General features: G+C 29.3%; 1 protein-coding gene and 1 pseudogene across 1 annotated transcript; one reads left to right on the top strand and one right to left on the bottom strand.

Annotated features, from left to right (window-relative positions):
* Positions 1-7,129: 7,129 nt before the first annotated feature.
* On the bottom strand, positions 7,130-8,035 carry LOC150037430 (uncharacterized; annotated as a pseudogene).
* Positions 8,036-13,052: 5,017 nt separating this feature from the next.
* Positions 13,053-23,344, top strand: LOC120074640 (alpha carbonic anhydrase 4-like). Its single transcript, XM_039027826.2, has 7 exons — positions 13,053-13,197; positions 15,919-16,136; positions 17,802-17,908; positions 18,782-18,884; positions 21,108-21,266; positions 22,361-22,414; positions 23,120-23,344. Exons 1-7 carry the CDS (start codon positions 13,089-13,091, stop codon positions 23,192-23,194), a joined length of 825 nt encoding a protein of 274 aa, XP_038883754.1. The 5' UTR covers positions 13,053-13,088; the 3' UTR covers positions 23,195-23,344.
* Positions 23,345-23,886: the final 542 nt, after the last annotated feature.

Genomic DNA, 23,886 nt, shown 5'->3' with positions numbered 1-23,886 from the left:
AACATGTCGAAATGCCTCATTTTAATATTTTTTTCCAACTAGTATATTTCTCTTTTATTTTTCACACACACTAGGCTTATTTATTATTATTTTTTCACTATCTAGTTTTACTCTCATGCACTAAAACTTACTCCTAAGCCAAGCCTTTCGAGGTGACAACGAAAATCCGAGATAGATAATCTGTTTCTAAGACTTTAAAGGATTTAAAACTGAATTTTTTTTTTAACTTAGGTTCATTTAATATGGGACTCATGAAAAAAAATGTTTATAAAAAGCTCAAATTGTGAAAATTACTCTTTTTAAGAACAGGCAACCTATTAAGTGCATCATCAATATGTCATTGAAAGGAGACAGTAAACAGAGCAAACAAAAATAGGCACCCACCATGACAGATTCAATTTACTTTTCAATCACGCGAAGCATGCTTCACCCACCCCCAACTTAAAAACTATGCATTGTCCTCAATGTATCATGCTAAGGACAAAAAGAAAAAGGGGAAAGAGGGAATATAAAAACTCCCCTGGATTTTCAAACATAGGCATGATCATCTTATACCTCAAGAGTCAAAATTTCACATCTCTTATAAAGAAGGTAAATGTAGTCAGCCGAGATTTTAAATTAAAAGAAAATAAAAAGAAAAATAAAGCAGAAAGAAAAGAAAGCAAATAAAACTCTTGGTTACCTCCAGGTAGCGCAACGTTTAACGTCCTTTGCTAGATGTCCGGTGATACGAGCTTAAGTGATGGAAGGTGGAGCCAACAAGAAGCTTGCACTAACACAGTTGGCTTCTCCTTCATTGAAAATTTTTAAGCAATGCCTGTTCACTTTGAATTCCTTCCCAGTTTCTAGACTTAAGATCTCCATAACACCATAGGGAAATAAATTGATTACCTCAAAGGGACCAAGCCATTTAAACTTCAGTTTACCAGGCATAAGTGATAGATGAGAATTATAAAGTAACACTTTCTGCCCAACCCAAAATTCCTTTCTCAAAAGGCCTCTATGTGAATTTACTTTGATTTTTCCTTGTAGATCCTTGAGTTCTCATAGGCCTCCAAGCGTAATTCCTCCAACTCTTGTAGCTCTAGCAGTCTCTGCTCATCGGCTTGCACCAAGTTCATATTACACTGTTTGACAATCCAATATGCTCTATGCTCGGTCTGGACTGGTAGCTGGTACGCCTTACCATAGACCCGCTTAAAGGGCATTGTTCTAATATGTGTTTTGAATGCAGTCCTGTACGCCCAAAGAGCATCTTCAAGGCGTGTGCTCGAATCTTTCCTAGTTGGGTTCACCATCTTTTCCAGGATATTTTTGACCTCTCGATTTAATATTTCAGCTTGTCCATTCGTCTAAGGGTGATACGGAGTGGCAACACGATGGTGTACTCCATATTTCCTCATGAGTGCCTCGATGGTCTGGTTGCAAAAATGAGCACCCTAATCACTGATTATAGCATGAGGTATACCAAATCTAGAAGAAAAAAAATATTAGCTCTTAAGAAACCTTAAACCACAGTAGCATTATTAGTCCGAGTGAAGATTGCCTCGACCCACTTCGGAACATAGTCAACTGCTATAAGAATGTATAAGTAGCCAAATGAAGAAAGAAAATGGCCCATGAAATCCATACCCTATACATCAAAGATCTCATATACAAAAATAGAATTTAAAGGCATCTCATTCCTTCTAGACAAAGATCCTGACCTCTGACACCTCTCACAAGACTTACAAAATGCAAAGCAGTCGACGAACAGAGAATCCCAAATCAACCCATTATCCAAGACCTTCCTAGTAGTTCTCCTAGGACTAAAATGCCCCCCACAAGTAATCTCATGACAAAAGGTGAACATTGATTCAAACTCTTCATTTGGGACACACCTCCTAATGATTTGGTCAGAACAAATCTTTCAAAGGTATGGTGGTTCCCAAACAAAGTATCTCGAATCACTTTTCAATTTGGCCTTTCTAGAACTAGGCATATCGTGATTGAACTTACTTGTTACTAGGAAATTAACCATGTCAGCATACCATGGAGTGAGTGCATCGATATGGAATAGGAACTCATCTGGAAAGTCCTCACATAGGGTATAGGCTCTTCTTCTTGTACTATCCTACTCAAATGGTCAGCTGCCAAGTTTTCTGCCCCCTTTCTGTCTTTGATGGTCAAATTGAACTCTTGGAGAAGGACAATCCAACGGACCAATCGAAGTTTTGACTCCTTCTTGGTCATCAGATACCTGAAAGCGGCGTGGTGAGTAAAGATAGTGACAGGAAATCCAATGATGTAAGAACGAAATTTATCTAAATAAAAAACAATGGCCAAAAATTCTTTTTCAGTTATGGTGTAATTAATTTGGTTGGGGTTTAGGGTCCTTGATGCAAAGCATATGACGTGGCTTTTCTTATCGACCCTTTTTCCCAGCACCGCTCCAACAGCTAGATTGCTAGTATCGCACATGATCTCAAATGGCACATCCCACCTTGGAGGTTGCAAAATTAGGGTAGTGGTCAGCTTCTCCTTTAAAGTGTCGAAAGCCTCTTGACATTTTTTGTCAAACTCAAAGGGAACATCCTTCTGCAATAATGTCGATAGAGGTAATGCCAACTTCGAAAAATCCTTGATGAACCGCCTGTAAAAACCTACACTTCCAAGGAAAGAACGAATTTTCCTAACATATGTCGGATAGGGGAGGTTAGTAATAATATCCACCCTAGCTTTATCTACCTCAATTCCTTTTGTAGAAACTAAATGCCTTAGCACAATACCATGGGAAGCCATAAAGTGACATTTTTCATAATTTAAGACAAGATTAGCCTCAATGCATCATTTTAAAAGTAGACTAAGGTTATGCAAGCAATCCTAAAAAGACTCTCCGTAAACTGTAAAATCATCCATAAACACTGAAGGATCTCTTAACGAAGAGCATCCATGAGTACGTTCAGATCTTTTCGATTTCATCATGACTAAAATATAACATATACATCTAACATACAGTTATGCAAATTCACACTAATTAAAAGCATGATTTGAACACTAAAATACAAGGGAAAGAGTTCTCATACCAATTGAAGGCCCTCTTCAAGTTTGGAACTCTGACGCAGCGGAAGACCTCTACGCGATCTCTATCGTCGAGAAAACAAGTCGTTTGTAGCAGCACGATCATCTACACAAACGACAGCAACATGAACAATCACGAACAAGTGAACAGCAGCAGGACGACACCACCAAAATGGAGCTCTTGGTATTTTCGGAGTGAGAATCCAAAGTGTGGTCTTTGGTGAGTTTGGTAGAGGTTGGAGAAAGAATAAATCATGTAGATGATGAGCAAGTGGGAGAGAAAAAGAGCTATCGTATAGCTAAATGCTTATCGTTTAGAAGAAGCTACACGATCGTGTAGGTTTTACTAAGCGATCGTTTAGTAAATGGTAAACGATCGTTTAGAAAACACGGCACATTATGCGATGTTTAGAAAAGCTAAGTGATCGTTTAGGGACTAGCGTGCAATTGTTTAGGTGCGAGGTGTGCGATCGTTTAGGTGTTGAGCGAATATCGTATAGGCTCTCAACTATGTGATTGTTTGCGTTTCCACACAGATGCCAATTTTTTCAAACCTTTGCAAAATGAAACAAATTTTTATTTTATTCTTCGGTTACCATAACTGAATGCGACTACTCCCACTAACGTACGTCCAAGAGAAATTTTAGGCCAATTATTATATAATTAACCAATTTAATAATTAATGAATATAATCATATTATATTCTTACCCTATACTTTGATATCACATATCTACGATAGTAATTTCTCCTCTACTTGATATAAATCATATTTATTTCTAATTTCCTCCAAAATAATATATCTCATACATTTACTCAATTATATCATATATAATTAACCAGTCTAATTATATCATATATAATCGAACTCCCTCTTATCAATTTGAACATTTCAAATTGACCCAAATACTGATTCTCGACTTTATCCAAGCTACCTAGGGGACCTAATGGACCTGTGGCTCAAAGCTCTAACGGTCCGTGAATAGTTGACTAAACTCTTTAGCCACGAGATCCACCATCTATTAACTGTCAGGCATTCCACTAAAGACCAACAGTTGAACTCTTTTTACCACAGATATATTTCTGTGTCCATCGGATATAACCAATCATGAGTACGATGACCCTTCACAGATGCCTGTAAGTACAACTGGGTCAATTTATCGTTTTTCCCATGTAGTTACATCTCACTTCTTAAGTACTACTAATTCCTCTAATGAACAATACAACATAGTCCAACTATGTGTGAACACCTCTCGAGCCAAGAGAAAGTGTGTGGCGCCACATCGTTCAAGCCCTAAAATCAGCCTTAAGGGAGCTATCTATCTACTTACCCTTGCTTCGGGAAGGAGTGTTGTGTACCTGAGTTCCCAACTCCCAAATCAGACGAATCCCCAAAATGGTAGGTTTAAATCAGTGACCTGGCCACTCGCACCCATATAAATCGAAGGACCGCCCTCAATGGCAGGAGTTTCCAACTCAATCAGGATTGAGGTCATGTTACCTATGGTCATTCTAGTGAAGTGAAGTCTCTGTCATGAACGGTGTTATATAACGAGACGTTAACACTTCGTGGTCAGATCTTATACAAACTCTTTATATAGGACGCCCCCGCTCGCATATCCCCTACACGAATTATCAGGATCAGACCATCTGTGACAAGTCACAACACTTGTGACCATTCCACAAAGCAGGTCGCATCCATAGCGTTACCAGGATAAGGTTTTCCTCCTATATCAATATACTACAGACCATTTTGGTTATCACTCAAGACATGATCTACTTTTATGTCACCACATACATGTGTTTAAGTTACATATAGATAACCAGGGATTTTATGTTTATTGGTTTGTGGTGAAGCAAATAAAACATACAACTGAGCAAAATCAAGATGTGAAGTAAATATCATATATTATACAACACAAGCATTCATACAAACTGTTTACAGACTACAAGACACAAGACTTTAGGGCATCAACCCCAACAAACACTTCTATGCACTTTTCTATAAAATCTAAAAATATGCTCATCATACACCTTTGGAACGTACCTGGGGCATTGAAAAAGCTCAAATGGCATACGTCTGAAGGCATTGTACCATAAGCGCAAGTGAACGTGGTCTTTTCTTGGTCCTCTTGGGTGATGGGGATTTAGTAGAATCCAGAAAAGCATCAAGAAAGCAGAAAAATGGTTTTCCAGTGAGTCGTTCCACCATTTAATCCAGAAAAGGGATAGGAAAGTGGTCTTTTTTAGTGACTTTGTTTAGTTTTCAAAAATTAATACACATCCTCCATCCGTTTTGCACACACATTGGCACCATCTCCCCTTTGTCATTATCTACAATGGTCATGTCGGTCTTCTTAGGAACAATGTGAATGGGGCTTACCCACTTGCTATCAAGAACGGGGTAAATGATCCCTAACTCATTAAGCTTGATTATTACCTTGAGAACAATGTCTTTTAAGTTAGGATTGAGCTTCCTGAGGGATTGGACTATGGATTTGGCTCCTTCCTCTAGAGTGATTCTATGCATGCAAAAGGAAGGGCTTACTCTCTTAAGATCATCTAAGGCCCACCCAATGGCCTCTTTATAAGTTTTCAGGATGTCGATCAAGGATTCCTCTTGGGCCCGTGTCAATTCTCTAGAAATTATGACTGGAAGGGTATTCCTTTCTCCTAAGTACACATATTTCCAATGACTAGGGAGAGCCTTCAGCTCGGTCCCTTGTACCTGCAAATCAAATATATCGAAGTCAGAAGAAGGTTCATCTACTTTGGTAGCATCAACAACAGCAAGAGACAAGTCATGTGAGTCTAAATCAATATATGGAGCAATTAATATGTCCGCATCGTCATCTTCCAATAGCACTGCCTTTAAAACTAGACTCATTGAGTATCCCAAAGACACCAAGAGCTCTCAATTTGCACGAAAGAATTGTTCAAACTGAAGTTCATCCTCCATTTTGTACTGCCTCCCACCGTTTATTATAAATGCTTAGCATGACACCTCCAGCTCAAGTGAAATTAATTCCAGAGATTAGGGCAGCTGGTGCCCCTTAATTAGTGGTTTAAGACTGATTACTTCACCTACTATCAACGCTAAGTTCAATGCACACCATAGTTCTCACGCAAACCTATTCCAACGCATGTGCTTTGTGCTTTGGCCTCATCTCAGCTTCAATCATCATTGCAACTTCAGCCCTTTCAACTTTGCAATGCCTGACCAACACAAGCTCTACTCATCGCATGCCAAGCTTGATCAATGCACACCCAGCCTTACTTCAGCACATAGCTTTAATGCACAGTGAATAGCCAGCACCTTGCGCTTAATGCCTATCCTAGCCTGCACGCACACAAAGCCTCACTAGTTGTGCACCCATCGTCTATCTCTCGCTCTCCTCATCATCCAGCACAGACGCTCATCCTCTAGTGCTTACGCTTATCATCTAGCGTTATTGTCTAGCACATCGTGCAGCCCCGTAAGCATCTATGCGATCGTCCATGTGCAACACTTCAATTCCCAGCGCCCACGCTCATGCACACATGATTCTGCCACACGCATACTGACCTCACACTTGGTTGCCGCATGCCTTATCCATGCATAGGGTTGCTTACTCTCAACACTACTCCTCTTGGTGTGCACAACCAATGCATGGATTCTCCTCACTCGACCACACTTGGCTTCCTTAAGAGCCCAATTATCCTCAACAAATAAGTAAGGCCAACGCCCATGGCTCAACTCCAACGCCTAACACAAAGCCAACACATGGGCTACATACAACACTTAGCCAATTTCTAGCTTCACCCGAGAGTCAAGCTTCCCAAACTTAAATATTTCTTCTAACTTTTCACCATTTTTCCAACAATTAAACATTAATCCTCACATTAACCTACTCACCATACTAGTCTCAGTAGTAAACATACACAAGTAGGGAAATTAGGGTTCAAGGTTTACATGATGTTCCATCAACTACTCCAATCTTCTCTTCAGAAGACTCAAAGAAGTCTTCCACATCCAAATTTGTCATATGAGTTGAGTCAAATATATCATTATCCAATATGCAAAATTTGCTTCTACATTTTCCCCTTTTCCTTCAAGGAGGCTTGATAGAGATCAACTAAGTGTTTTGACATATGACAGGTACTTGACCAATGCCCAGTCATTCCGCATCGAAAACATTTATTTTCAACACTCTTTGAACTTTTATCTTGTGGAACTTTTCCTTTGTGATCATCATTTTGTGTGGTTCTTCTGAAATTTAAATGATTAGAATGACCACCACGAAAATAATTATTATTTCTTCCTCTACCATGGTCATGACCTTGACCACGACCACAACCTCCACCACGATTAGTAACATTCACATCATTCACTTCAAGGAATGGTGTTATTCCAGTTGGTCGAGATTCATGGTTCTTCATCAATAACTCATTATTTTGTTCGGCCACGAGAAGACATGAAATTAATTCAGAATACTGTTTAAAACCTTTCTCTCGATATTGCTGCTGCAGGAGCATATTCGAGACATGGAATGTAGAAAATGTTTTCTCTAACATATCGGCATCAGTAATTTTCTCTACGCATAACAAAATTTTCGAACTGATTTTAAATAATGCAGAGTTGTAATCACTTACTGATTTGAAATCTTGTAGCTTCAAATGCATCTACTCATAACGAGCTTTAGGAAGAATAACTGTTTTTTTATTATTATTATTATTATCATACCTCTCTTTCAAATTTTTCTAGAAGATACAAGGATCTTTTATTGTAAGATACTCCATTTTCAATCTCTCATGGAGATGATGACGAAGGAAAATCATAGCTTTTGCTTTGTCCTGACTGGATGCCGTATTTCATTCTTTAATAGTCTCCCCAAAATTCATAGCATCCAGATGGATTTCGGCATCAAGTACCCATGACAAATAATTATTGTCGTTAATATCAAGGGCGGAAAATTCTAATTTTGTGAGATTTATCATGACAGCACTTTGGGACCTACCTTTAGCGGAGAAAACGACAAGAGCTCGTGCTGATAACGTGTTGTAAAATTAAGGAGCACAATGAGAACACGGATATAGAGAAAATGTAATATAATAATATTGAATATATAAAATAAAATAACTAAAAGCATAAAATAACTAAAGTTATAAAATTAGATAATATGAAAACTAGTGGAATATTGAAGTAGAATTCTCACAAATATATGTATGATTTTAAGATCCACCAAATGCATATTTATAGACAAAATGGCAAGTAGGATGTGGACTTACATGGACACCAAATATGAATAATTACAAGACACATGGATAATATGAAGGGTGACACATGACTTTTGGGGCACTAAGCAATAAGCATCTATTTATTATTATAATATTTATTATGCTATATATTAAATTCTTTTCTTCTTATTTTGGTAAAATAGTACACTGCCATCTCTTATTTTGTCTATATCACTCTAGGCTTGCTTTTCCTAATAAAAACTAAAGAGCAAAAGGGTAAGGAAAATTAAAATACACTTCAAAGACAAAAATATACAAAAATACAAAACATATTAGAAGGGAATTAGTGTGACCAGTGGCTTAAATTCAGCTGTCCATAAATTTTATATAAGAGCCCTATACATATAAATGTAATAGAAAAATGGTAAAAAAATAACTGATTTAATAAGGTCATTTACGAGTTTTTATGTTTTGGATAAATCCATGATAACTATATTATTTAACTTATCCAATAATTTTTTTCAATATATTTTATGAGAAAATTATTTCTATTAATCTTTCAACAAGTAAAATCAACGTCGATATGAGCAAAATTGAATTTTACATAACCCTAAAATTTCAAATTTTGAATAGTAGGTCAAAGATGACCTCTTAAATACAAAATTAAGATTTTAGGGATCTATAGAACACAAAAATGAAAGTTTATACATTTATTAGTCAGATTTTTTTAATAATATATTAGTTAGTTTAAGTATAAAACTTAATAATAGACATGAAATTGAAAGTTTAGAACCTGTTTGGCTAAGAAGCACAAACATGGATATGAATACGATACGATACGGTGATACGCCAATTTCTGAAAACTAAGATACAGATACGTTGAAAATATGCTATTGTATATATATATAATCATGCCCAATTAATTGTTATAATACTTATTTTAAGTTACATTAAAATAGATTCAAGAAGAAAGTGAAAACTTGAAAAAAAAAATCTAGTAACGTCGAGTGCTGATTGATCGACTAGAGTAGACGATAGGAAAGAAGTAGAAGATGGAGATTAAATAATGAAATTGAGAATGAAGGGGGGTGTGAATCATGATTTAGATAGTGAGAGAGAATATAAGAATGAAAATTTAATAATGTTTTGGGTTTTTTCTTTTAACTTTTTATGTTTTTATCATTTTTAATTTGTTTTGTTCTTGGGTTGCTCAATTTAAGTGGACATCTATGTTTGGAAGTGATTTTAAAATGGTTAAAATTATTTTTGTCATTTTCAAAATCACTGTGAAACATATTTAATCCTTCAAAATTAATTTTGTGATATGAAAATTGCATTTAAAAGTGTAAAATTGAAAACCAAATTGATTTTGAGTAAATAAAAATGTAGTTTGAGTGATTTTAAAAATGAAAAAAAAAAAAGTGATTTTGATGATTTTAAAATCACATCTAAGCACACTTAAATAAAATGGGCACAGGTTAAGCTTTTTAAGTGGTTCGACTTAATTTTAAAAAAAAAATTAAAAAAAAAAACAGTGTATTCTTTCACATATCTTCAACCAGATATGCATATTTGAAAATAAAATAAAAAATAAAAAAATAAATCATATACTTCAAATCGCATATCAGATACGTATCTAGCACGTAAGTGAACGTATCCATACCTGATACACATCTTATATCCATTCTTTGCACAATTAGAAGTATCTATACTTCCTAGCCATTTGGTAATCATTTGTTTTTTGTTTATGGTTTTTTAAAATTAAACATATTTCCTCCTCATTTCTTACAATGATTTGCATCTTTCTTAAGTACAATGGTTGAATTCTTAAGTCAAATTCAAAAAACAATAAGAAGTTTTCAAAAGATATTTTTTTAGTTTTCAAAATTTCGCTTGGTTTTTTAAATTATTGGTAAAAAATATATAACAAAAGAAGAAATTTGGAGGCTATGAAGCACAGACACAGATACGGCTACACAATACGAATACGATTAGATACTGTGATTTGTCAATTTCTAAAAAGCTAAGATACGGATACGTCTAAGAATACATCATTTTTTTTTTATATATTTTTAATATATATATTTCTAAAAAATGACGATACTGATACATTGAAGATACATTTTTTTTCTTTTAAAAAATATAGGATATAGATAAATTTAGCATACAAGTTAATAACAATAGCACAAAATAGAATACAAACACTAAAGTACAATACCAAAAAAGAAATATCTAAGATGATAAAGTATAATAGTTAATAAAATGCAATAGAAAAGTGACTCATATTGCAAAGAAGAAGAAAAAGATTAGAGAGAGAAGTATGAAGATAAATGAAAAACTTATTGTTGAAGATATCCAAATGGTTTATATTTTAGTGGACTTTGTGGGGACTCAAATGTGAAGATGAAGATTAGATGATTCTAGTCTACAGTTTGGTCCGTTATTTATTTATTTTTCTTTTAGTTTTGGACTCGAGTAGTGAACTTTTTAAATAGGTTGCCTAATTTTAGATGGAGAAAGATTAGATGAGTTACTTGTTTTTTTTCTTTTAAAAAAAAGTACGCGTAGAAATAGATACGTCAAATTGCGTGTTAGATACATATCTGGAAAGTATCTGGAAGTATCGGTATATGATACGTATCTAATACTGATTCTTTACCTCACATGAAGCATCTATGCTTCATAGTTTGGAGGTGAAAGTAGTATCTATATGCTAAATTTTCAAAAACTAAAACAAACAATCAAATAATTATCAAATAGGATCTTAGAATCGATTTAACACAAATTGAAAGTTTAAGACTAACTAGACACAAACTTGAAAAGTTAAAGGACTAGACTTGTAATTTAACCTTATAATTTATTGTATGTTTTATAATTTAAGAGTGGAAATTAATAAATTATTTATGTTTTTGAAGAATAAACAACAAGAAATCAAGCCAATAATCATGTAAAAAGAATTTGTAACTGGGAGCAGGGATCAAAACTATTGACAAATTTAGGATAAAAAATTTGTGAAATAATTACACGAAATACCAATGGTACATGATTTTTGTGAAACTCATGTACGACGTCCACGATTTTTCTCATAACATGGTAGATGTTGTTCGGGTCATGTAACTTATTCGTGATACATGATTTACACCTAATCATGGATGCATTACATACATTAACTTATGCATGGACATGATGCACAATTTATTTAACTTCGAAACAGTTTCATAATAATCCTATTTTTGTAATTAATTCTTTAAATTACATTATTTTTTTAAAAATCCATTCATATTTCAATGTAAATGTTTATGAAAATTTTCAACTTTTGATTGGATTTTTCGCTTTTTTTTCTCCTTGCAAATTCTATCAACATTTAATATTATCTCTGCCGAATTAATTTTCAGTTTCGAATTTCTACTTTTCTCATATATGTATTTTTATTTAAGGTAATTATTCCATACATTTATGATAAATTTGATTTTCAAAATATTTATTAATACACACCGTATTTCATAATTATTACACGATTATTCACAACACAAACTCCTCTGTACAATGGTGAAGATCAATTATACAACGACCCCACAATATAAATTCATACCGTTACCTAATCAACACACTTCTAAAAGTTTAAGATTCAAATAATACGATTATTAATTTATGGTTTTAATTGATGTATACAACTTCTAAAGTATAAGACTATAAATCTATTTGATGGTATTTTTACCAATTTTATTGTATTTATATATTCTTTTTTAAGTAATTGTAATTATCTTTATAATACTTATTTAAGAAACGCATTAAATTTTCGAATAATAAAAGAATGTCTTTCCTTTTTCTTCCTTCAAGCATTAATCAATTAGTAACGTTTAAATAAAAGGAAAATTTTGAGAATTCTACACACCACATATCAAAGTGACATTCAATATTTTTCAGTTTTTTTTTTCCAGTTTCGGTTTGCTTAATATTCATTATTGGACTATTTTTAAATATAAAAAAAATAAACCAAAATATTTACAAAATATAATAAAATTTTAGAACTATGAATTATAGATGTTGATAGTGATATTGATAGACACTGATAGACTATATCAGTGTCTATTAACATTTATTATTGATAGTTCTAAAATTTTGCTATATCTTGTAAATATTTTCAATAGTTTTACCATTTGAAATAATTTTCCTTCATTATTATTTTTATTTTCTAAAAAAAAAAAAGTAAAATAGAATTTTGGTCATCATACTTGTTCAATCTTAATTTTTTACTTTTGAATAACCAATTTTTTTTTTTAATTTCCTAATCTATAAAATTTAGTCGATCAAAATTAGTTTTTTTTAATCAAATTGGTTAAATAATAAAATCAATTTTCCTACAATAAATTACACTATAGATTTTCAAAATTTATGGTGAAACTTTAAAAAAGAATATTTAAAATATTTAAAATTATTTACATTTTATATTAAAAACTTCCATTTTTGGAATTTTTTTTTTTTATAAAATGTAAATATTTTTTAGATTTTTTTATTTATAAGAATTTCACAAAAAAAAGATCCTAAAAAGTTTTTGAGAAAATCAGTAATAAACTAACAATTGAAATGACGAAAATTAAGAGTTATTTTCAGATTTTAAAGTATGTGAACCAAAATTATATTATAATAAAAGAAAATATTAATGATGCTTGTTGAAGAAAAAATAATAATTATTCTTATTCCAACTATAAAAAGATTGTCCCTATGTTGTCTAGAAATTACTATAAATATATACAAAGTAAATAGAAAGAAAATTGAATTTGGGGATAGGCTTTAGAGCTGCAGAGCAGCCATGGCCTTCTTCTTCTTCTTCCAAAATTTCCTTTTTCTCTTTCTTCTTTTCTTCTTTATTTCTTCATTTTCTCTCTCCTCCATTTCCATGGCATCTCAATCTGAAGTAGGTATGTTTCCTTTCTCTTTCTAGATTATGAAAAAAAATTTAAATGTGAGACTTATTACGATCAATAATCGTTGAATATAGATCTGAAATTTGTACGTGTTTATGTAATTTTTCGATAGAGATTTAAAATATTTTTATAGTTTCTTTTATATTTATCCATGTAAAACGATCCGTCACATCGTACTTAGTCACTTCTCTTTTGTAGTTTTATTTTCTTATTCTTTATTTTTTTTATGGTGGATGAAAAATGTTCTTTTTCTTTTTTTGTCTCTCTCTTTAAGAAAATTTGTTTCTTTTTGTTTTTGTTTTGATTATTTTTTCTTTATTCTTTTTTTTTTTTTTATGTTTTTTAAATCTATGAAGTTCTTCCTTGAGAAATGGAGAAAGAATTGTGTTTGAGTGAAATTTAGTTTTTAGTTTTTTATATTATTGTAGCGGAATAAAGCTTGATTTGTATTTGGTTATAAAATTATCAAAATACTCTCTAGAGTTGTTGATTTATATCTCAAACATTTAATATGTATCATTTTAACTCTAAAAATTTCAATTTTTTTATTTTGTAATCGATAGGCTTTTGCCGTTAAATTTTCATAGACGTAGCAGAAAGTTTGTATCTGCCTCTGCAAATTAAGGGTGTTAAAAAAATCACGATAACTCACAAAACTCGATCAACCCAATCCAACCTATGTTGTTTGGGTTGGGTTGAATTCAATAAATGAAAATTTTATGTTAGGTACTTGGTTATGAATTCACCTAAATAATCCAAACCAACTCGAAATAACTTAAATTTATTATAAACTTCAAAAAGTATTTTTTTACTTACAATATTATATATATTGATTTTAATTTGATTTAATATCTTTATTTTTCTGGATAAGTTATTCTCCAACAATTCCTTAAAATAATTTTTTAACACTTTGATTTTCATATTACAAATTCAAATTGAGCTCTTAATCTTATTTCAATATATGAAAGTAGTTAAATAAAATTTTTTATAATAACATTATACTTATTTTTACAATAAAATTTAAATAAAGAATCAAGCAACCTGAACCAACCCAACCCAAATATTTCATGGTTGGGTTGTGTTGGGTTCATTATTTAATAAGAGTTATTTGGGTTGAAGAAACTCACAACCCGAACAATTGGGTTCGGTTCAAGCAGTGTTTCAACTCAACCCAATTCACGAACACCCTTAATACAAACAAATCTAATCACATACATAATAATAATAATAATAATAATAAAGGCACATTGATGCATATATGAACCATACATGTTTTTTTCCTCCAAAAACCGTGACTCTCAATTTCTTTTATTTTGTATATGATTTTTTTTTTATAATCCTAACCTCCAAATTTTTTTTTGTATGTACTTAGATTTATTCACATAAATAAACACAAACTTTTTTATCCAAAAAAAAAAATCAAATTTTAAGAACTAAAATGAAAGTTTTTGTAGTTCAAAGTATAATTGGTATAATTTTGATTATATGGTTCAAAATCATAAATTTCTCTTCTTTTCAAGATTCGTGATGAGAAATAAATGTTTGACATTTGACTAAGTTAAAATATGGAAATTTAATTTCAAATTTTGAAATTTTTTTTTTCTTTTTTGAAATCTAGGTGACATGTTTCAGACAAAAAAACATCAAGAAATCTACATATTTACAGTACTGACATGATTTCCTGTCTCCAAACATGGGATCATGAATCAAGTGAATTTATAATTTTTTCTTTTTTTTTTTTCAAATAAAACATAAGGAAAGTCTTATCTATCCGTCGTGAAATCGAATATAATTCAATTGATATATAAATATATTAATAAATTAAAGATAAATGGTTTAAATACTCTACTCCAATTATACTTAAAAAAAACTCTGACATGCCTCCACCAAATTTCTTTTTATAAATTTAGTTTTATTTTTCTAAACAATATTATAGTTTTATGTATTTATTTTATTTTATTAAGATAACAAGATTACAGATGAGCAATGACAAAAATGGATAGTTTTACTAGTAAATAATGTCTAGTGAACCTATTTTACTTGTACATATAACTATTAATTTTCTTTTTTGGTAATTTGATATTTAAAAATTAAACTTTTAAATACTAAATCCACTTAAAAGTTTCTTTATTTTATCATATATACTTTGTAATAATATTTCAAAAATTAAGCCAAATTTTAAAATTAATTTCTTTTTAGAAAAACATTTGTTTAATTTTTTAAATTAACTAAATTATAATGATTATTTATTATCCTTTCCAACGTTACAATATTACTCTTGAACTTTCATACACATTTAAAAAATACCCTTGGTGTAAAAATCCTTTAAAATTTCTAACAGAAATCATGACTTAAACTGTGTGGTGATGATCTAAACAATCCAGTGATCTAAATTTATTGCTACTCATGTTCATATCTCAATTTCAACTCCAAGGCTATTTTAAAACGTTGATAAATAATCAAGAATAATAGGTAACTTTTGAAAGTATAAGAGTATTTTTGAAACAAAATGACAAAGTTCAAGGATATTCCTTATAATTTAGCTTTTGAAATTTAACTAATATTTCAAATGTTTTCTTTACATATGGTGAAAATTAAACGATAGTAAAATAGTTGAGAGGAAAGAAACATAAATATCAAAAATTAAAAACGAAAAGTGAAACCGTTATCACCGACACGTTAAGAAATGAAAACCTAGATTTCATGCAAATGTAGGTGATGAATCTCCATTTAGTTACAATGAGGGAAATGGAAATGGACCAAAAGAATGGGGAAAGCTAAAATCGGATTGGAAATCTTGTGAGAAAGGAAAGTATCAATCTCCCATTAATATCGTTGAAGAAGATGTTCAAGTTCTTCCTCAGCTTGGAAAACTCAGAAGGGACTACAACCCTGCCCCAGCTGTCGTCAAGAATCGAGGACACGACGTTTTGGTAATATTCGTTCCATCATTCGTTTTGTCGTTAATTTTCATTGACATACCTGTAGTTTTATTATATCACACTATGTTCGAGAATGACTTTGAAAGTAGCATTTTTTCTATCATATTAACTATTTAGGAACAAATTTTAGGGACAAAATTTCAATTATAAATTATAAGACTACATTCTAAAAGGTAATACTTGGGTGTATCTTAGCTGCCCCCTTCTATCACTCACTCTAAAAATTAGGGGTTCAAAAAACCAGATGATTCGAAAAAACCGATCAACCCAACTCAACCTATGCGGTTTGAGTTGGGTTAGGTTCAAATAATGAAAATCTTTTGGGTCGGGTTGGTTCAAGGGTTCATCTAAAATAACCAAAACCAATCTGAACTTATTATTTACTTTAAAATGTATTGTTTTTTTTACTTACGATATATTTATTTTATTTTCATTGTTTTTTATATAATTTATTCTCTAACAACTTATAAAAGTAGTTTTTTTAGCACTTTGGAAAGAAAATTTGTATTACACAAATTGAAATTGAGATGTTAGTCTTAATTCAATATATAAAAATAATTAAATCAAATTTCTATATATTGATATTTTACTTATTTTTAGAACAAAAATTTAAATAAATGACTCGAGTAATCTGAACCAATTCAACCCAAATATTTCATAGTTAGGTTAGGTGGGTTCATATTTTAATAAGAGTTATTTGGATTGAAGAAATTTAGGAACCGAACAATTAAGTTGGGTCTAAAAGTACTCCAACCCAACCCATGAACACCCCTACAAAAAATAATTAATATATTTCAAAAAATAAATAAAAATAGCTAATTTGCCATATATCATATTATGATAGAACAATTTTGGTGGGATGCACAAAAATAGGTTCTCTCGGAGATAAACCTAAATATTTTTTTTCCATTCTAAATCTATCCAAATTTGTAATTTATGACCCGTTTGGTAACCACTTTATTTTTTGTTTTTGTTTTTGAAAATTCAGGCTATGGACATTATTTAGCTCCAAATTTCTTTCTTTGTTATTCACTTTTCACCAATTATTTAAAAAACCAAGCTAAATTTTGAGAACCAAAAAGAAATAGCTTTCAAAAATTTGTTTTTGTTTTTAGAATTTGGCTAAGAATTCAGTAATTGTAGTTAAGAAAGATGCAAATCATTGTAAGAGATGTGGATAAAATAAACTTAATTTTCAAAAACAAAAACAAAAAACTAAATGATTACCAAACAAAGTCTTAATTTTTAAAAAAGTATTATCTAGAACTTTGTTTATGTTTGATAGATTTAACAAAGAATACATTTTGTGTTGGTTTTAGGTTAGAAGTAATTGGACCTAGTCCAGACAAAAGTCCAGTTTCGAGAAGTATCAAGTATCAGAATATGCTTTAGAAATTACTTGCATTAGATGCTTAGAACATATTGTAGAACTCTCTAGAATATATGAGAAAAATGTGTAATTGTTAAAGAATAATCTAATTAGACAATATTTATAGCCACGGGATCATGAATGTATTAGCAAAATTCTAGCCATAAAATTAGAAGTGATCAATAATACGAGTACCGTCTTTGAAAATATTTGAAAATATTTTTAACAAGCGAAAATAAATTGATGAATTAAGTTTTTATTTTTTAATAATCATTATTTTCTTTCAGATAAGGTGGGAAAAAGATGCTGGAAAAATTATAATCAATGGGACTCATTACAAATTATCCCAATGTCATTGGCATGCCCCATCTGAACATTCTTTCAATGGAATAAGGTTTCTCCTTTCTTCTCATTTTTTTTCTCTCTCTCCATATTTGCAAATTACATTAAATTTATAGAATGATCTCTACTTTAGGGTGTTTGGTTCACGGGTTTAGTTTGTGTAGTACTTGACGTTAAGTAGTGAGTCTGCACATCGTATGTGACCTTAGTTTATCTCATTATTAACGATCTCCAGTATGATTTGTTAGATAAATTGAAGTTGATCGATTGAAGGACTTTTTGTTATAATATACTTTACGTGTTATGATCCCAAAGGTTAAGTATTTAAAAACATTTGTCTTTTTCACGTAAAAGTATTTTTTTAAAGCACTTAAGACACTCATTCTTTACATCTCTTGCAGAATAATAATAATAATAATTAGGTTAAACCATCATTTTAAGTCCTAATGTCTGATTTTAGTCTTTGTATTTTCAAAGTCTTAAGTAATCTCTCAAACTTAATTTTTATCGAAATTGGTTAAAAATAATTTTCATGCAAGAAAATTCAATATCTAAATATGTTTTAAAATTTATATAAAAAAAAGTTAATAGATAACAAAAACCTTTCTAAAAAATCAACAATAATAAACTAGTAATGAAGATTAAATATAAGATCTACTAAAAGTATAAGACTATAATTGAACAAACTTCAAAATATAGGGTCTAAAACGATACTTCAATCCAACTATTATTATTATTTAGTCATAACAAATTTTTTTTTTTTAAAAAAAAGACTTTCTCCATTGAGTAAACTTCGGTCGAAGATTTATAATACCAAAAACAACAAAATAGAAGTTTTTTTTTTTCGTTCTTTTAGTTCAATTGTAAAATTAAATCATCGATCTTTGATATGATAATTGACATGAAGTTGTTAAAAACTTTATAGATATGATTTGGAGATGCATGTAGTTCATACAAACGATCATAATGAGACCGCTGTGGTTGCAATTCTATACAAATTTGGACGCCCTGATCGCTTCCTTTCAAGAGTACGTTTACTTTTATACTCTTTTTTTTTCTCATTTCTCTTCTCATGCTAAATAAAATAAATGGTAAATTGTAAAAATCACTACTAAAGTATGGTGTTAGCTGTAATTATACTCTTAAACTTTTAATTTTTGGTAAATTATGAAAATCATCCCTGAAATATGGTGATAGTTGTAATTACACTTTTAAACTTTTAATTTTAAATAGTGGGACCCTCAAACTTATATAGGTTTTAAAATTGGGTCAAACTCGATCTTCAAACTTAAACTTTTACAATTAAAAGTTTGAGAGTGTAATTGTAACTACCACCATACTTCATGGGTAATTTTTGTAATTTGCCTAATATAAAAAATTATATATCATTTTGGTTCCTCTACTTTGAAATTCGTTTTCAAATGTTTCGTTTTAATTTTTATACTTCCAATAAACCTTAAATTTAGTCTATTGAATTTAATTTTCATCAAATTTGACTAAATAATAATAATAACTTTCATGCAAAGAAATATAATATGTGAATATGTTTTCAAACTTTATATTGAAAATATTAACAAATAACAAAAAAAAAAAAAAAAAAAAGTCAACAATGAAAAAGTAAAGGGACTAAATTTTAGATTTACTGAAAGTACAATAATTAAAATTGGATATTTAAAGGTACGAGGACTAAAATTGAATAAACTTCAAAGTTTAGAGATCAAAATGATATTTTAACCTAAAATGAAAGTATCTTTCTTGGTCTTTGAATTTTGGATATGATTTTTGGTCCTTAAATTTCAAAATATTATGCATTTCCTTCTTAATTTTAAATGACTTAGTTTTTTTTTAATCCTTAAATTTTAAAATGTTTCATTTTTACTATTGAGTTTTGAGTTGTTTAGTTTTCATTTGATTTATAAGCGTCAAATCGTTACATTATTATCTCTGAATTTTGAGTTTAGTTTTTATTTGGTCTCTAGATCTCAGAATAATACATCTTTTACCAAGTTTTAGTTCCGTTTCCATTTGATTTATATGCTTTCAAGATTATGTACTTTATTTTTTTACTAGTGCACAATTTTAGTCTTTTGTATCAATTCTCTTTCTAATTAATTTAAAACAATTAAATTAGTTAATATTAATTTTCACTCACTATTAAAATTTATTAAAAAAATCCACATCGTTATTATTTTTAATTAATTAATAGAAAGTTATTGCACCAATGAGCATTAGTTCTAAAAGTAAAAGTGCAAAATTCATAAATCTAAGAACCAAATGATAACTATACTCAAAAGTTAGGGGATAAAAGGAGTAATTTTTTTCTAGAGTTGACAATTTTAGTTCCCGTTTATTCAATCTTAAATCTTTAAAAATTGTCTAATTGGTTTTTAAAACTTTCAGGTTTGTGTCTATTAGGTCAAGTATATTACAAATCCTTAAACTTTCGATTTTGTGTCAAATAAGTCCCTAAGTTTTTTTTATATTTTGTGTTTAATAGGTCCTTGACCTATTCTCGGCTTTTTTTAATAAAAAAATATAAACCATAGACCTACTAGAATCTTTTATATATAAAATTTATTTTTTTATCTAATAAATCAATATTACTAGTCACATAATTAAAAATACAAACTATAAAAAGTTCTAACAAAATTTTAATCCCAAAAAAAAAATTAAATAATGAATTACCATCTAGAAATAATTGGATCCATTTATCTATTCAATTTTAGGTTAATACTTTGGAATGTGCTTGTTTACATATGATGAAATTGTTGTAGAAACCAAGTGAGTTTCAAGATAATTTGTAGTCTTTTAAGTCTTTTAAATTTAGTTTCAATACGATGTTTACGTTTCAAAATATATTCTATAAATTTTGAGTTCGGTTTCAATTTAGTTTATAGATTTCAAAATATTACAATTTTACCTTAAAATTTGAATTTTATTTCAATTTGATCCCTAAATTTAAGATTTACACTTCTAACATCAATTTTTCATTAAATAGTAGTTCATGAAAAACAAGATCAAAAGTGGCGACCAAATTAATATAAAGCTCAAATCTGAAATATAAAGTACAATATTTGAAAATTATGGATTAAATTAAAACCAAACTAAAAAATTAAAGACTAAATACGTAACATCTTGAAACTTGGAAATCGGATAAAAACTAGACCTAAAACTTAAGGAACCGAAAAAGTATATATATATATAAATAAATTGTAATATTGATGATGATTATTTTTGTTGTGTGGAAATAGTTATTCCACCACATAAAATCAATAGGGAAAGAAGAAAAAGAAATAGGGATAGTGAATCCAGGAGACATCAAGTTTGGTGGAAGAAAATATTACAGATACATTGGTTCCCTCACTGTTCCTCCTTGTACTGAAGGTGTTATTTGGACTATTCAAAAGAAGGTTTCTCTTCTTCTTATTCTTCATTCGTTTCCTTTTTATTTTTCTATTTTTTTAATTTATGTCTAATTTCTTAATTATGATTATCACCTTTCTTAAACCAACGTTAAAATATTTTATAAGATTCTACAAATAAAAACAAATTTTTTTAAAAGTGTGTTTTTTTTTTTTTTTTAGTTTTCAAAACTTGATCTGAATGATAAAAATGCATAGAATCTGGAGGTTATATATTTAATTTTTTTTAAAAAAAAAAGTTATTTAATGGAACCTAAGTAATATAATTCTTTTTTTTTTTTTGTTTTTTTGTTTAGACTTCTATTTGATCAGATTTGTTTTCCTAAAAAAATTATTTTTTAACAATTTAATCCTTGAATTTTAGTTTGTAATTGTTTTATCTATACTTAAAAGTTTGTAATTAAGTTCCTACTGTGAAAAATTCTACTAAATTAATCTTGATTTCTAATTTGGTGGTCGATACATCTATACAAAATTTGAAACATGGAGACTATGAGCATTTTTAGAATGACTTAAAAATTTATTTAAATTCTTTTTTGTAAAAACGGTTTAAAATACACTTCGAAAGTATTTCAAAAATTATTTTAAGTAGTTGTCTAATAATTCAATTTTATTTTTCAAAATGACTTATTTTCAAAATTAAACACATGAAAAATTAAACCAAACATACCATATATTATTACCTACTAAATTAGTACAATAACATGTTTTAGTTATTGGGTTTGAAAATTATGGTCATGTACAACACTTTTTTTTATTATATTATATTTTAATTAAAAATTTTGAAAAAAAAAAGCATAACAATAATTTTTTATAGGAAAATTATTTTAAATGACAAAACTGCTAAAAATATTTACAAATATAGCAAAATATCATAGTATATCAACGATAGATTACGATAGACTACTAACTATGTCTATATAGATAGATATAAATAGTAGTCTATTACAATAAATTTTGCTATATTATGTAAATATTTTAATTCATTTGATTATATTTGAAAAAAAAAACAATTTAGAAAGAAATTTTAAAACTATAGAAATATTGTTTGATTTCAACCAAGTATCATTTGACTGTTGTAGGTAAGAACAGTTTCAAGGGAACAAGTGAGAGCTTTGAAAAATGCTATACATGAGGTGAGTGGTTCTCCTTTCCTTTTTTTCTTTTTTTTCTTTTTTTTCCTTTTTTTTTTAAAAAAAAAATTGTTTAAGTGTGGTGCTTTTTTTTTTTTTTTTTTTTTTATAATAGAAATTTTGTTTTATGAAGATTAACATTATATTATTTTATCATCTATTTTTAAGACCTATTTCAATTTAAAACTTATTCCTTCGATAAATTTTAAAATTAGTTTCTTGTGTTAAATTTATTATTAATTCTTGAAGAAAAAAAAACTATTAATTTTCCCTTTATTAGTTTTGAAAAATATCTATCTAAAATTATTACTTTATCTTTTAGCAATGATTTAGTAAAAATTAATTTTAAATAAAAGTAAGGATTAATTTTAGGAAAAGTAGGATAACTAAATTTAAAAATGTGAAAATATAGAGATAAAAAGGAAACTATTTTCTCATTATTATTCTCATTTTAAAATTTTGTTTGAAAATATATAATTTATTTTGTGTATTTCATTTCTTCTTTATTTTAATTTAAAAATACACATATTTTAATTGAGAATTGAAAATTTATAGATAAACAATAAATTTAATTCAAGTCATAGATCAAATAATACATAATTTTTATACTTCTTTCATTATTTATTAATTGTTATTATTATTATTATTACTATTATTATTGTTATTATTATGTTATTATTATTTTGTGTTGCATGTTTCATTCTTTAGGATTTGAAGAAAAATGCAAGGCCAACACAAGCACTAGATGGAAGAAAAATTCAATTTTATACTCCACATAAGTGAAGGGTTTTTTTTTAATTATTAATTATTTTTATTTTTATTGGGTTAAGCACAGAACCTATCATAATGTTAAGTGTATTTATATCCTAAATTGTATCTTCAATATTATATAATGAGGCTTTCTTCAAGAAAAAAAAATATTACATAATTAGACTCTTCTGCACTTGTATTAGGTTCATAGATTACTTTAATACACGTTTGGTCAATGCATCATAATTTCAAGTACCTATAATAATATAATCTAAACGGAAATTGAGTTTGTAAAGAAAGTGAATTAAGAATTACCTTAACTCAAAGCAACTCCAACTGAGTCCTTCTCCAGCTCACCTCATATAAGAAAAACGAAATTTGTTAAAAGGCTATCAACAACTAAAATAACAAACTACTCTTAATCTTTGTAAATCTCTCGTAAGCGTGCCAAGTAAGAGAGTTCAATTTTTGTGAGGTATTTTTTGTAAAGCCCTGGAAACAACTTAAAAATCACTTGAATAAAGAAAGAAATCATACCTTTGAAAGTGGATTTAAGTCTATTAGACCGAACCACTTAACTTGAAGAAGTTTCTCGAGTAAGACAAAAGACTTTTTCTTTTTACTCATCTTTTTCTCTTTAAGTCTGTGACGTGGCATAATGTGCTTCACATAAGGGAGGAAATTTAATTAATTGGACTTTTTTTAATCATCAGCAATTAAGTTAA

This window comes from Benincasa hispida, chromosome 3, assembly GCF_027475165.1.
Source record: "Benincasa hispida cultivar pf3 chromosome 3, pf3_genome.v1.1, whole genome shotgun sequence".
NCBI lineage: Eukaryota > Viridiplantae > Streptophyta > Magnoliopsida > Cucurbitales > Cucurbitaceae > Benincasa > Benincasa hispida.
Note: the sequence above shows the minus strand (reverse complement) of the source record. Positions and strands in the feature narration are given on the sequence as shown.

Coding starts and splice junctions, on each gene's coding strand:
- LOC120074640 (XM_039027826.2), top strand. CDS start 13,089: ATGGCCTTCTTCTTCTTCTTCCAAAATTTCCTTTTTCTCTTTCTTCTT. Junction 17,909..18,781: donor CATTCTTTCAATGGAATAAG/GTTTCTCCTTTC, acceptor AAAACTTTATAG/ATATGATTTGGAGATGCATG. Junction 18,885..21,107: donor CTGATCGCTTCCTTTCAAGA/GTACGTTTACTT, acceptor GTGTGGAAATAG/TTATTCCACCACATAAAATC.